Raw genomic sequence first — 15,687 nt, 5'->3', positions numbered from 1 at the left:
CTCTCTCTCTCTGTCTCTCTGTGTCTCTCTCTCTCTCTCTCTCTCTCTCTCTCTCTCTCTCTGTCTCTCTCTCTCTCTCTCTCTATCTCTCTCTCTCTGTCTGTCTCTCTCTTATTTATATATGATTAAGCCTCATTAATGATGTCATCAATGGTTATAACCTGCCCTATGAAGTCATGTCTTTGACCAAGTAGTGCAGATCACTCCGTCTCCAATGTATTCATGTATATTATTGCTGATATTTCATGTTACATATTACCATGTTTATTCTCCATGCATGTAGTCTGTTTACAGTTTGTACATGTATTCAAATTCACACTGTATATTACGTTACTTTCCTGCCCTTTGTGGGGTCACTGAAGTCATTGAAGTCACTAAAGTCACTGAAGTCACTAAAGTCACTAAAGTCACTAAAGTCACTAAAGTCACTAAAGTCAAGTCTTGTGTGTTTCTCTCTGTCAGTTGACGGTGAACAGCATGGCAGAGTTCTTTAAGACAGGGAAGGGAGTTGACCTGGAAGTGTTGACCTCAGCTACTCTCTCCAAGCTGGAGGAGATTAAGGACAAGACGGCCACTGGTGGGTACGGAGGAACAGGAAACACTTCATACAGAGAAACAGGAAACACTTTATACAGAGAAACAGGAAACACTTTATACAGAGCAACAGGAAACACTTTATGACAGAGAAACAGGAAACACTTTATACAGAGAAACAGGAAACACTTTATGACAGAGAAACGGGAAACACTTTGTGACAGAGAAACAGGAAACACTTTATACAGAGAAACAGGAAACACTTTATACAGAGAAACAGGAAACACTTTATGACAGAGAAACAGGAAACACTTTATGACAGAGAAACAGGAAACACTTTATACAGAGAAACAGGAAACACTTTATACAGAGAAACAGGAAACACTTTATACAGAGAAACAGGAAACACTTTATACAGAGAAACAGGAAACACTTTATACAGAGAAACAGGAAACACTTTATGACAGAGAAACAGGAAACACTTTATACAGAGAAACAGGAAACACTTTATACAGAGAAACAGGAAACACTTTATACAGAGAAACAGGAAACACTTTATACAGAGAAACAGGAAACACTTTATACAGAGAAACAGGAAACACTTTATGACAGAGAAACAGGAAACACTTTATGACAGAGAAACAGGAAACACTTTATACAGAGAAACAGGAAACACTTTATACAGAGAAACAGGAAACACTTTATACAGAGAAACAGGAAACACTTTATACAGAGAAACAGGAAACACTTTATGACAGAGAAACAGGAAACACTTTATGACAGCCACTGGTGGGTACAGAGAAACAGGAAACACTTTATACAGAGAAACAGGAAACACTTTATGACAGCCACTGGTGGGTACAGAGAAACAGGAAACACTTTATACAGAGAAACAGGAAACACTTTATACAGAGAAACAGGAAACACTTTATACAGAGAAACAGGAAACACTTTATACAGAGAAACAGGAAACACTTTATACAGAGAAACAGGAAACACTTTATACAGAGAAACAGGAAACACTTTATACAGAGAAACAGGAAACACTTTATAACAGAGAAACAGGAAACACATTACGTATGTGTTCATAAAGCTTCTATAACAGCTACATAAGATGTTATTACAGCGTGTCATAGGCATAGTCAAACACACACTGCCAGGTAGATGTTTTTCTCTGGCTGGTTCTACATTACCTACATTACCTACATTACCTACATGATCTACATTATTTACATGATCTACATTATTTACATGATCTACATTATTTACATGATCTATATGATCTACATGATCTACATTACCTACATTATCTACATTATTTACATTATCTAACATCTGTTGATGATTATTTGTCCTCTGTGCAGGTCTGTCTCACATCATTGAGACCCGGAAGATTCTGGACCTGAAGATTGACCTAAAGCCTTCATACCTGCTGGTGCCTAAATCTGGCTTCTACCACGCCAAGTCTGACCTGATGATCATAGACTTTGGTAGTCTACAGGTGAGAGCAGACGGGTAGTCTACAGGTGAGAGCAGACGGGTAGTCTACAGGTGAGAGCGGACGGGTAGTCTACAGGTGAGAGCAGACGGGTAGTCTACAGGTGAGAGCAGACGGGTAGTCTACAGGTGAGAGCAGACGGGTAGTCTACAGGTGAGAGCAGACGGGTAGTCTACAGGTGAGAGCAGACGGGTAGTCTACCGGTGAGAGCAGACGGGTAGTCTACAGGTGAGAGCAGACGGGTAGTCTATCGGTGAGAGCGGACGGGTAGTCTATCGGTGAGAGCAGACGGGTAGTCTACCGGTGAGAGCAGACGGGTAGTCTACAGGTGAGAGCAGACGGGTAGTCTACCGGTGAGAGCAGACGGGTAGTCTACAGGTGAGAGCAGACGGGTAGTCTACCGGTGAGAGCAGACGGGTAGTCTACCGGTGAGAGCAGACGGGTAGTCTACCGGTGAGAGCAGACGGGTAGTCTACAGGTGAGAGCAGACGGGTAATCTACCGGTGAGAGCAGACGGGTAGTCTACCGGTGAGAGCAGACGGGTAGTCTACCGGTAAGAGCAGATGGGTAGTCTACCGGTGAGAGCAGAAGGGTAGTCTACAGGTGAGAGCAGACGGGTAGTCTACAGGTGAGAGCAGACGGGTAGTCTACAGGTGAGAGCAGACGGGTAGTCTACCGGTGAGAGCAGACGGGTAGTCTACAGGTGAGAGCAGACGGGTAGTCTACAGGTGAGAGCAGACGGGTAGTCTACAGGTGAGAGCAGACGGGTAGTCTACAGGTGAGAGCAGACGGGTAGTCTACAGGTGAGAGCAGACGGGTAGTCTACCGGTGAGAGCAGACGGGTAGTCTACAGGTGAGAGCAGACGGGTAGTCTACAGGTGAGAGCAGACGGGTAGTCTACAGGTGAGAGCAGACGGGTAGTCTACAGGTGAGAGCAGACAGGTAGTCTACAGGTGAGAGCAGACGGGTAGTCTACAGGTGAGAGCAGACGGGTAGTCTACAGGTGAGAGCAGACAGGTAGTCTACAGGTGAGAGCAGACGGGTAGTCTACAGGTGAGAGCAGACGGGTAGTCTACAGGTGAGAGCAGAGGTGAGAGCAGACGGGTAGTCTACCGGTGAGAGCAGACGGGTAGTCTACAGGTGAGAGCAGACAGGTAGTCTACAGGTGAGAGCAGACGGGTAGTCTACAGGTGAGAGCAGACAGGTAGTCTACAGGTGAGAGCAGACGGGTAGTCTACAGGTGAGAGCAGACGGGTAGTCTACAGGTGAGAGCAGACGGGTAGTCTACAGGTGAGAGCAGACGGGTAGTCTACAGGTGAGAGCAGACGGGTAGTCTACAGGTGAGAGCAGACAGGTAGTCTACAGGTGTGAGAGCAGACGGGTAGTCTACAGGTGAGAGCAGACAGGTAGTCTACAGGTGAGAGCAGACAGGTAGTCTACAGGTGAGAGCAGACAGGTAGTCTACAGGTGAGAGCAGACAGGTAGTCTACAGGTGAGAGCAGACGGGTAGTCTACAGGTGAGAGCAGACAGGTAGTCTACAGGTGAGAGCAGACGGGTAGTCTACAGGTGAGAGCAGACAGGTAGTCTACAGGTGAGAGCTAAGCTACAGGTGAGAGCAGACAGTTAGTCTACAGGTGAGAGCAGACAGGTAGTCTACAGGTGAGAGCAGACAGGTAGTCTACAGGTGAGAGCAGACGGGTAGTCTACAGGTGAGAGCAGACAGGTAGTCTACAGGTGAGAGCAGACGGGTAGTCTACAGGTGAGAGCAGACAGGTAGTCTACAGGTGAGAGCAGACGGGTAGTCTACAGGTGAGAGCAGACAGGTAGTCTACAGGTGAGAGCAGACGGGTAGTCTACAGGTGAGAGCAGACGGGTAGTCTACAGGTGAGAGCAGACGGTAGTCTACAGGTGAGAGCAGACAGGTAGTCTACAGGTGAGAGCAGACGGGTAGTCTACAGGTGAGAGCAGACAGGTAGTCTACAGGTGAGAGCAGACAGGTAGTCTACAGGTGAGAGCAGACAGGTAGTCTACAGGTGAGAGCAGACAGGTAGTCTACAGGTGAGAGCAGACGGGTAGTCTACAGGTGAGAGCAGACGGGTAGTCTACAGGTGAGAGCAGACAGGTAGTCTACAGGTGAGAGCAGACAGGTAGTCTACAGGTGAGAGCAGACAGGTAGTCTACAGGTGAGAGCAGACGGGTAGTCTACAGGTGAGAGCAGACAGGTAGTCTACAGGTGAGAGCAGACGGGTAGTCTACAGGTGAGAGCAGACGGGTTCTAGAATAACGACGGCAACGACACCCTATTGTTTATTGTGTCATAGTTTTAAAGGTGTGTGTGTGTGTGTGTGTGTGTGTGTGTGTGTGTGTGTGTGTGTGTGTGTGTGTGTGTGTGTGTGTGTGTGTGTGTGTGTGTGTGTGTGTGTGTGTGTGTGTAGCTGGTGAGTGTGGACCAGGGGAACCCCCAGTCTTTATCACCCAGTTTCAGTTCCCTGGAGGAGATTATGGACCGTGCCTACGAGAAGTATTCCCTGGAGCTACGCAGTGTCCAGATCCTTTACAGCAAGTCAGGTACACACACACACACCAGGGTGTCCGTTAGACAGTAATAGCTGATACCGAAAATGAAAATCCGATAAATTTAAATTGTCTCCGGGAGAAGGGAAATGATGATACGTTTGAGCCTGATCATACAGCGGTGCTGCTACAGCTGATCACACAGCGGTGCTGCTACAGCTGATCACACAGCGGTGCTGCTACAGCTGATCACACAGCGGTGCTGCTACAGCTGATCATACAGCGGTGCTGCTACAGCTGATCATACAGCGGTGCTGCTACAGCTGATCACACAGCGGTGCTGCTACAGCTGATCACACAGCGGTGCTGCTACAGCTGATCATACAGCGGTGCTGCTACAGCTGATCACACAGCGGTGCTGCTACAGCTGATCACACAGCGGTGCTGCTACGGCTGATCACACAGCGGTGCTGCTACGGCTGATCACACAGCGGTGCTGCTACGGCTGATCACACAGCGGTGCTGCTACGGCTGATCACACAGCGGTGCTGCTACGGCTGATCACACAGCGGTGCTGCTACAGCTGATCACACAGCGGTGCTGCTACAGCTGATCATACAGCGGTGCTGCTACAGATGATCACACAGCGGTGCTGCTACGGCTGATCACACAGCGGTGCTGCTACGGCTGATCACACAGCGGTGCTGCTACGGCTGATCATACAGCGGTGCTGCTACGGCTGATCACACAGCGGTGCTGCTACGGCTGATCACACAGCGGTGCTGCTACGGCTGATCACACAGCGGTGCTGCTACGGCTGATCACACAGCGGTGCTGCTACGGCTGATCATACAGCGGTGCTGCTACAGCTGATCACACAGCGGTACTGCTACAGCTGATCACACAGCGGTGCTGCTACAGCTGATCAAACAGCGGTGCTGCTACAGCTGATCATACAGCGGTGCTGCTACAGCTGATCACACAGCGGTGCTGCTACAGCTGATCACACAGCGGTGCTGCTACAGCTGATCACACAGCGGTGCTGCTACAGCTGATCACACAGCGGTGCTGCTACAGCTGATCACACAGCGGTGCTGCTACAGCTGATAGCACAGCGGTGCTGCTACAGCTGATCATACAGCGGTGCTGCTACGGCTGATCACACAGCGGTGCTGCTACAGCTGATCACACAGCGGTGCTGCTACGGCTGATCACACAGCTGTGCTGCTACGGCTGATCACACAGCGGTGCTGCTACGGCTGATCACACAGCGGTGCTGCTACGGCTGATCACACAGCGGTGCTGCTACGGCTGATCACACAGCGGTGCTGCTACGGCTGATCACACAGCGGTGCTGCTACGGCTGATCACACAGCGGTGCTGCTACGGCTGATCACACAGCGGTGCTGCTACAGCTGATCACACAGCGGTGCTGCTACAGCTGATCACACAGCGGTGCTGCTACAGCTGATCACACAGCGGTGCTGCTACAGCTGATCACACAGCGGTGCTGCTACAGCTGATCACACAGCGGTGCTGCTACAGCTGATGCTACAGTTGATCACACAGCGGTGCTGTATTAGCAACCCACGCTAGTTGTTGCATCTATAGATCTTCTGTATTAGCAACCCATGCTAGCTGTTGCATCTCCAGATCTTCTGTATTACCAACCCATGCTAGTTGTTGCATCTTTAGATCTTCTGTATTAGCAACCCATGCTAGTTGTTGCATCTTTAGATCTTCTGTATTAGCAACCCATGCTAGTTGTTGCACCTCCAGATCTTCTGTATTAGCAACCCATGCTAGTTGTTGCATCTTCTGTATTAGCAACCCATGCTAGTTGTTGCATCTATAGATCTTCTGTATTAGCAACCCATGCTAGTTGTTGCATCTTCTGTATTAGCAACCCATGCTAGTTTTTGCGTCTCCAGATCTTCCCCCTTACTGCATTTCTGACTGATATTTTCATCTCTGTCTCATGAAACCACTCAGATGTTCAGTTTTCCCGTTAATGTCATTATGAAACAAACATTCACTCACAGTCAAAGCAGTAGACTATGAAACAGTGAGCTCTGTCCCTCACTGTCTCTGTCCACTGAGCTCTGTCCCTCACTGTTTCTGTCTCTGTCCACTGAGCTCTGTTTTTCACTGTTTCTGTCTCTGTCCACTGAGCTCTGTCCCTCACTGTCTCTGTCCACTGAGCTCTGTCCCTCACTGTTTCTGTCTCTGTCCACTGAGCTCTGTTTTTCACTGTTTCTGTCTCTGTCCACTGAGCTCTGTCCCTCACTGTCTCTGTCCACTGAGCTCTGTCCCTCACTGTTTCTGTCTCTGTCCCCACTGAGCTCTGTCCCTCACTGTTTCTGTCTCTGTCCCCACTGAGCTCTGTCCCTCACTGTTTCTGTCTGTGTCCCCACTGAGCTCTGTCCCTCACTGTTTCTGTCTCTGTCCCCACTGTGCTCTGTCCCTCACTGTTTCTGTCTGTGTCCCCACTGAGCTCTGTCCCTCACTGTTTCTGTCTCTGTCCCCACTGAGCTCTGTCCCTCACTGTTTCTGTCTGCGTCCCCACTGAGCTCTGTCCCTCACTGTTTCTGTCTCTGTCCACTGAGCTCTGTCCCTCACTGTTTCTGTCTCTGTCCACTGAGCTCTGTCCCTCACTGTCTCTGTCCACTGAGCTCTGTCCCTCACTGTTTCTGTCTCTGTCCCCACTGAGCTCTGTCCCTCACTGTTTCTGTCTGTGTCCCCACTGAGCTCTGTCCCTCACTGTTTCTGTCTCTGTCCCCACTGAGCTCTGTCCCTCACTGTTTCTGTCTCTGTCCACTGAGCTCTGTCCCTCACTTTTTCTGTCTCGGTCCCCACTGAGCTCTGTCCCTCACTGTTTCTGTCTCTGTCCCCACTGAGCTCTGTCCCTCACTGTTTCTCTCTCTGTCCACTGAGCTCTGTCCCTCACTGTTTGTCTCTGTCCCCACTGAGCTCTGTCCCTCACTGTTTGTCTCTGTCCCCACTGAGCTCTGTCCCTCACTGTTTCTGTCTCTGTCCCCACTGAGCTCTGTCCCTCACTGTCTCTGTCCACTGAGCTCTGTCCCTCACTGTTTCTGTCTCTGTCCCTACAGGTGAGGAGTGGAAGACAGCCCGTCAACATGGTTCCTCTATACAGCACATCCTGCAGCCCATGGACTTCAACCTCCAGCTGGCCAAATGCATGGTGGAGAAGGACAGCAGGATGGCCAGGTAACACCAGACTGTTATCCAGGCTGGAGGAGCTGAGCCAGGTAACACCAGACTGTTATCCAGACTGGAGGAGCTGAGCCAGGTAACACCAGACTGTTATCCAGGCTGGAGGAGCTGAGCCAGGTAACACCAGACTGGGGGAGCTGAGCCAGGTAACACCAGACTGTTATCCAGGCTGGAGGAGCTGAGCCAGGTAACACCAGACTGGGGGAGCTGAGCCAGGTAACACCAGACTGTTATCCAGACTGGAGGAGCTGAGCCAGGTAACACCAGACTGTTATCCAGACTGGAGGAGCTGAGCCAGGTAACACCAGACTGTTATCCAGACTGGAGGAGCTGAGCCAGGTAACACCAGACTGTTATCCAGACTGGAGGAGCTGAGCCAGGTAACACCAGACTGTTATCCAGGCTGGAGGAGCTGAGCCAGGTAACACCAGACTGTTATCCAGACTGGAGGAGCTGAGCCAGGTAACACCAGACTGTTATCCAGGCTGGAGGAGCTGAGCCAGGTAACACCAGACTGGAGGAGCTGAGCCAGGTAACACCAGACTGTTATCCAGACTGGAGGAGCTGAGCCAGGTAACACCAGACTGTTATCCAGACTGGGGGACCTGAGCCAGGTAACACCAGACTGGAGGAGCTGAGCCAGGTAACACCAGACTGTTATCCAGGCTGGAGGGAGCTGAGCCAGGTAACACCAGACTGGGGGAGCTGAGCCAGGTAACACCAGACTGGAGGAGCTGAGCCAGGTAACACCAGACTGGAGGAGCTGAGCCAGGTAACACCAGACTGTTATCCAGACTGGAGGAGCTGAGCCAGGTAACACCAGACTGTTATCCAGACTGGAGGAGCTGAACCAGGTAACACCAGACTGTTATCCAGACTGAGGGAGCTGCGCTGTTATCTGGTATGGTATCTACTGTATTCCAGATTAGTAAACCTCTGGTATGGTATCTACTGTATTCCAGATTAGTAAACCTCTGGTATGGTATCTACTGTGTTCCAGATTAGTAAACCTCTGGTATGGTATCTACTGTGTTCCAGATTACTAAACCTCTGGTATCTACTGTGTTCCAGATTAGTAAACCTCTGGTATGGTATCTACTGTATTCCAGATTAGTAAACCTCTGGTATGGTATCTACTGTGTTCCAGATTAGTAAACCTCTGGTATGGTATCTACTGTATTCCAGATTAGTAAACCTCTGGTATGGTATCTACTGTATTCCAGATTAGTAAACCTCTGGTATGGTATCTACTGTATTCCAGATTAGTAAACCTCTGGTATGGTATCTACTGTGTTCCAGATTAGTAAACCTCTGGTATGGTATCTACTGTGTTCCAGATTAGTAAACCTCTGGTATGGTATCTACTGTGTTCCAGATTAGTAAACCTCTGGTATGGTATCCACTATATTCCAGATTCAAGGTGTCTGGAGAACTGCCTCTCCTCCATGTGAAGATCTCAGACCAGAAGATCCAGGGAGTGTTGGACCTGGTCAACAGCATCCCCCTTCCACAGAGTGATTCCACCCCTTCCACCCCCACCCAGAAGGTACAGTTGGTATGTTCCAGTTCACCAGTAGAGTAGCCTACACACACCCATTATATTGGTACAGTTGGTATGTTCCAGTTTACCAGTCGAGTAGCCTACACACACCCATTATATTGATACAGTTGGTATGTTCCAGTAGAGTAGCCTACACACACCCATTATATTGATACAGTTGGTATGTTCCAGTAGAGTAGCCTACACACACCCATTATATTGATACAGTTGGTATGTTCCAGTAGAGTAGCCTACACACACCCATTATATTGGTACAGTTGGTATGTTCCAGTAGAGTAGCCTACACACACCCATTATATTGATACAGTTGGTATGTTCCAGTTCACCAGTAGAGTAGCCTACACACACCCATTATATTGATACAGTTGGTATGTTCCAGTAGAGTAGCCTACACACACCCATTATATTGGTACAGTTGGTATGTTCCAGTAGAGTAGCCTACACACACCCATTATATTGGTACAGTTGGTATGTTCCAGTAGAGTAGCCTACACACACCCATTATATTGGTACAGTTGGTATGTTCCAGTAGAGTAGCCTACACACACCCATTATATTGGTACAGTTGGTATGTTCCAGTTCACCAGTAGAGTAGCCTACACACACCCATTATATTGGTACAGTTGGTATGTTCCAGTAGAGTAACCTACACACACCCATTATATTGATACAGTTGGTATGTTCCAGTTCACCAGTAGAGTAGCTTACACACACCCATTATATTGGTACAGTTGGTATGTTCCAGTAGAGTAGCCTACACACACCCATTATATTGGTACAGTTGGTATGTTCCAGTAGAGTAACCTACACACACCCATTATATTGATACAGTTGGTATGTTCCAGTAGAGTAGCCTACACACACCCATTATATTGATACAGTTGGTATGTTCCAGTAGAGTAGCCTACACACACCCATTATATTGGTACAGTTGGTATGTTCCAGTTCACCAGTAGAGTAGCCTACACACACCCATTATATTGGTACAGTTGGTATGTTCCAGTTCACCAGTAGAGTAGCCTACACACACCCATTATATTGGTACAGTTGGTATGTTCCAGTTCACCAGTAGAGTAGCCTACACACACCCATTATATTGGTACAGTTGGTATGTTCCAGTAGAGTAGCCTACACACACCCATTATATTGATACAGTTGGTATGTTCCAGTAGAGTAGCCTACACACACCCATTATATTGATACAGTTGGTATGTTCCAGTAGAGTAGCCTACACACACCCATTATATTGATACAGTTGGTATGTTCCAGTAGAGTAGCCTACACACACCCATTATATTGATACAGTTGGTATGTTCCAGTAGAGTAGCCTACACACACCCATTATATTGGTCCAGTTCATCATGTCTAATAGGATTGTCAATCAACTGTTTTCTCTTTTGTCCCTCCCATCGTGTTTCCACTAGATGCTGTGTTTGTCTGAGACCAGGCCCAACGTCCTGGGTTTACCAACCCCGGTCCTACTAGATGCTTTAGAGACAGGTGGGGGCCTGGTTCTTCACTAACTTGTTTCTGCAGGAACTGATCCAGGGTCTGCTATAATTTGACCACTCTAACGGTTATAATTAGGCGTCAGGTAATCTGATCCTAGATGGGATGCTCCTCCTGTCCCCCCTGGTCTTTGTCTAAAATGGAGACCATGACTCAGAGTTGTCTGTTGGGGAAGGTGGGTCTATGTTGAGTGCAAGCCAGAATACAACAGCTCCCCCCTCAGGTAACAGAAGACTGTATTTTAGTCAGCGGCTCAACCTCCTTCATCTGATCTAGATCAGACAAACAAGGGCATTTCCATGGCAACTATTACTGAAGAACAAAGACCAGGAGATAGAAGGACCTTCTGTTATTGAAGAACTAAGACCAGGAGATAGAAGGACCTTCTGTTACTGAAGAACACAGACCAGGAGATAGAAGGACCATCTGTTATTGAAGAACACAGACCAGGAGATAGAAGGACCATCTGTTACTGAAGAACACAGACCAGGAGATAGAAGGACCATCTGTTATTGAAGAACACAGACCAGGAGATAGAAGGACCATCTGTTACTGAAGAACACAGACCAGGAGATAGAAGGACCATCTGTTATTGTATGGCATGAATCATGAATGAGGGGAAACATTTCTTTCACTATGGATATGTTCTGTTAATTTCAGACGTCTGTAGGTGATGTACACTGAGTGGACAAAGCATTAGGAACACATGCTCTTTTCATTACAAACTGTCCAGTCCAGGTGAAAGCTATGATCCCTTATTGATGTCACCTGTTAAATCCACTTCAATCAGTGTAGATGAAGACAGGAGGAGACAGGTTGAAGAAGGATTTTTAATCCTTGAGACAATTGAGACATGGATTGTGTATGCGTGCCATTCAGAGGGTGAATGGACAAGACAAAATATTTAACTGCCTTTTGAACAGGGTATGGTAGTAGGTGCCAGGCGCACCGGTTTGTGTGTCAAGAACTGCAACGCTGCTGGGTTTTTCACACTCAACAGTTTCCTGTTTGTATCAAGAATGGTCCACCACCCAAAGGACATCCAGCCAACTTGACACAACTGTGGGAAGCATTAGAGTCAACATGGACCAGCATCCCTGTGGAACGTTTCCGGCACGTTGTGGAGTCCATGTCCCAACAAATTGAGGCTGTTCTGAGGGAGAAGGGGGGGGTTGCAAATCAATATTAAGATGGTGTTCCTAATGTTTTGTCCACTCAGTGTATGCGTGATCTCTTTACACTATGCAATCTATATGTAGTCTGTATGTACTCTATATGTAGTCTATATGTAGTCTATATGTAATCTGTATGTAGTCTATATTTAGTCTGTATGTAATCTATATGTAGTCTGTATGTCGTCAGTATATCTCTGTTTGTAATCTATATGTAGTCTGTATGTCATCTGTATGTCATCTGAATGTAGTCTATATGTAGTCTGTATGTAATCTATATGTAGTCTGTATGTACTCTATATATAGTCTGTATGTCGTCTGTATGTAGTCTGTATGTAATCTTTATGTAGTCTGTATGTCATCTGTATGTCGTCTATATGTAGTCTATATGTAATCTATATGTAATCTATATGTAATCTATATGTAGTCTGTATGTCATCTATATGTAGTTTGTATGTCATCTATATGTAGTCTGTATGTCATCTATATGTAGTCTGTATGTCATCTATATTTAGTCTATATGTAGTCTGTATGTAATCTATATGTAGTCTGTATGTAATCTATATGTAGTCTGTATGTAGTCTATATGTAGTCTGTATGTAGTCTATATGTAATCTGTATGTAGTCTATATTTAGTCTATGTAATCTGTATGTCGTCTGTATGTCTCTGTATGTCGTCTGTATGTAATCTATATGTAGTCTGTATGTCATCTGTATGTAGTCTATATGTAGTCTGTATGTAGTCTATATGTAGTCTGGGTTCGATTCCCACGGGGGGCCAGCACAGAAAAAAATGTATGATATGTATGAAATTGTATGAAATGTATGCATTCACTACTGTAAGTCGCTCTGGATAAGAGCGTCTGCTAAATGACTAAAATGTAAATGTAAAATGTAGTCTGTATGTCTCTGTATGTCGTCTGTATGTAATCTATATGTAGTCTGTATGTAATCTATATGTAGTCTGTATGTAGTCTATATGTAGTCTGTATGTAGTCTATATGTAGTCTGTATGTAGTCTGTATGTAGTCTGTATGTAGTCTATATGTAGTCTGTATGTAGTCTGTATGTAGTCTATATGTAGTCTGTATGTAATCTATATGTAGTCTGTATGTAGTCTATGTCTCTGTATGTCGTCTGTATGTAGTCTATATGCAATCTGTATGTAATCTGTATGTAGTCTATATGTAATCTATGTAATCTGTATGTAGTCTATATGTAGTCTGTATGTAATCTATATGTAGTCTGTATGTAATCTATATGTAGTCTGTATGTAGTCTGTATGTAATCTATATGTAGTCTGTATGTAATCTATATGTAGTCTGTATGTAGTCTATATGCAATCTGTATGTAATCTGTATGTAGTCTATATGTAATCTATGTAATCTGTATGTAGTCTGTATGTAATCTATATGTAGTCTGTATGTAATCTGTATGTAGTCTGTATGTAATCTGTATGTAGTCTGTATGTAATCTGTATGTAGTCTGTATGTAATCTATATGTAGTCTATATGTAATCTGTATGTCTTCCTCCCCAGACTCAGATGGTGAGTCATATTACATGTCTGTGGATGAGGAACACCAGCCCTCTGTCATAGAGGAGCTGACTGACCTGCACTTCAAATTTGAAGTCAAAGTGGTACGGAGTGTTTTTTTGTATTTTTTTGCTATAATGTACGAATAACCCAATAATCAAAGCAATACATTTTTCTATTGGTGACCCCAGTGGGAATCGAACCCACAACTCTGGTGTTGCAAGCGCTATGCTCTACCAACCGAGCTACACAGGACCAGTGTCTAAAGCGTTATCGTGTTATTTTTGGTGTGTTTGGGGACGTCCTCCAGGTGCTGTTGGAGTTGACGCGTCAGGCTGACCAGGAGAACACGCTGTTGGTCCTCAGTGTGTCTCAGCTGGGAGCAGAGGGCAAGATGAGAACCTATGACCTCACCATCACATCCTACCTCCGTAAAGTAGGCCTGGACTACTGTGAGATACGAGGTACCAGTAACCCTAACCCCTAACCTATGACCTCACCATCACATCCTACCTCCGTAAAGTAGGCCTGGACTACTGTGAGATCAGAGGTACCAGTAACCCTAACCCGTAACCTATGACCTCACCCTCACATCCTACCTCCGTAAAGTAGGCCTGGTCTACTGTGAGATACGAGGTACCAGTAACCCTAACTAACTAACCCCTAACCTATGACCTCACCCTCACATCCTACCTCTGTAAAGTAGGCCTGGTCTACTGTTAGATCAGAGGTACCAGTAACCCTAACTAACTAACCCCTAACCCCTAACCTATGACCTCACCCTCACCTCCGTAAAGTAGGCCTGGTCTACTGTTAGATCAGAGGTACAGTAGAGACTGTATCTGGGATTGCATCTGAAGTCCTCCACTTCAGTACAGCCACGGTAGTAGCAGCCCATGTAGGATATAGACTGGGCCATGGGATGTCTGTAAACAGGAAATGCCTAAATTCCAACGTCAAGCTGATTATATCCCTCTATAACAGGGATGGGCATCTCCAGTCATGATTGGTTGATTATTGGAGTCAGGTGTGTTAGCTGGGGCGGGGTTAAAGTGTGAAACCAATCAGGCCCCAGAGGACTGGAGTTGCCCCTCCTTGCTGTTTAATCGTCACCACGGTCCAGTTGAAGAGCGACAGCGTATTTCCTAACGTAATGAATGATGTTCATTTCCAGACTCCAATAACCAGCCTCTGCACCTGATCAGTTCCTCGGACAAGCACGGCTCAGACCTGCTCAAAGTGGAGTACACCAAAGTAAGGGAAGTTTTACTCACTGGCCACTTTTGTCATTCACTCCTTCTGTTGGTCTCAAATCGATATCTCCGCTCACTCACTCACTCACTCACTCACTCACTCACTCACTCACTCACTCACTCACTCACTCACTCACTCACTCACTCTCTCTCTCTCTCTCTCTCTCTCTCTCTCTCTCTCTCTCTCTCTCTCTCTCTCTCTCTCTCTCTCTCTCTCTCTCTCCTCTCTCTCTCTCTCTCTCTCTCTCTCTCTCTCTCTCTCTCTCACTCACGATATCTTATTTTGGAGAGAATAATCCCACTATTTGTATCGTTGGTCTATCTCTGTAAGGACATCTTATATGAGCTAAGCAGTTTTATTCCGGAGCAGGAAGTGGTTGTGTATTACCGACATGCTGTCCCTTCCTACAGGCTGATATCAACGGGCCTAACTTCCAGACCACGTTTGACAACACTGAGCAAAACCTGAAGGTATGTGATATGAATTGGTAGTGTTTTTTTCTTCCTCTGAGTAACCAAGGTAACCGCTGATAATTATTGCAGCGGTTTTGGGTTTTCCCGAACACATCTCCTCGTCACCACGTTTTGCTTTTCTTCACAGTATTTTGTATAGAGCCAGTTCTATTCCTCAACGACTCTGTAAGATGCTTTCTTAGAGCAGGGTCCTTTCCAGGGCCTCTCGTTGGTGACCCAGCTATAGATCTACAGAGGATGGACTGAGAACATTTACAATGAGAGCTGCCTCTCGTTGGTGACCCAGCTATAGATCTACAGAGGATGGTCTGAGAACATTTACAATGAGAGCAGGGTCCTTTCCAGGGTGCTGCCTCTCGTTGGTGACCCAGCTATAGATCTACAGAGGATGAACTGAGAACA

General features: G+C 46.5%; 1 protein-coding gene and 1 long non-coding RNA gene across 2 annotated transcripts in view; both read left to right on the top strand.

Moving 5' to 3' along the window:
- LOC115202538 (vacuolar protein sorting-associated protein 13C-like) overlaps positions 1-15,687 on the top strand; it is a 166,543-nt gene that overhangs the window by 62,423 nt on the left and 88,433 nt on the right. Inside the window, exons 15-25 of the mRNA XM_029766662.1 lie at positions 284-293; positions 463-577; positions 1,899-2,035; positions 4,469-4,601; positions 7,658-7,775; positions 9,195-9,336; positions 10,767-10,842; positions 13,562-13,662; positions 13,869-14,022; positions 14,733-14,812; positions 15,223-15,282. Of these exons, the coding sequence (XP_029622522.1) occupies positions 284-293; positions 463-577; positions 1,899-2,035; positions 4,469-4,601; positions 7,658-7,775; positions 9,195-9,336; positions 10,767-10,842; positions 13,562-13,662; positions 13,869-14,022; positions 14,733-14,812; positions 15,223-15,282 (1,126 nt within the window). The remainder of the gene's footprint in view (positions 1-283; positions 294-462; positions 578-1,898; positions 2,036-4,468; positions 4,602-7,657; positions 7,776-9,194; positions 9,337-10,766; positions 10,843-13,561; positions 13,663-13,868; positions 14,023-14,732; positions 14,813-15,222; positions 15,283-15,687) is intronic.
- LOC115203531 (uncharacterized) lies at positions 3,037-3,751 on the top strand. Its single transcript, XR_003880187.1, has 3 exons — positions 3,037-3,060; positions 3,173-3,311; positions 3,682-3,751. It is a non-coding gene; the product is annotated as an uncharacterized LOC115203531 (long non-coding RNA).

This window comes from Salmo trutta, chromosome 12, assembly GCF_901001165.1.
Source record: "Salmo trutta chromosome 12, fSalTru1.1, whole genome shotgun sequence".
NCBI lineage: Eukaryota > Metazoa > Chordata > Actinopteri > Salmoniformes > Salmonidae > Salmo > Salmo trutta.
Note: the sequence above shows the minus strand (reverse complement) of the source record. Positions and strands in the feature narration are given on the sequence as shown.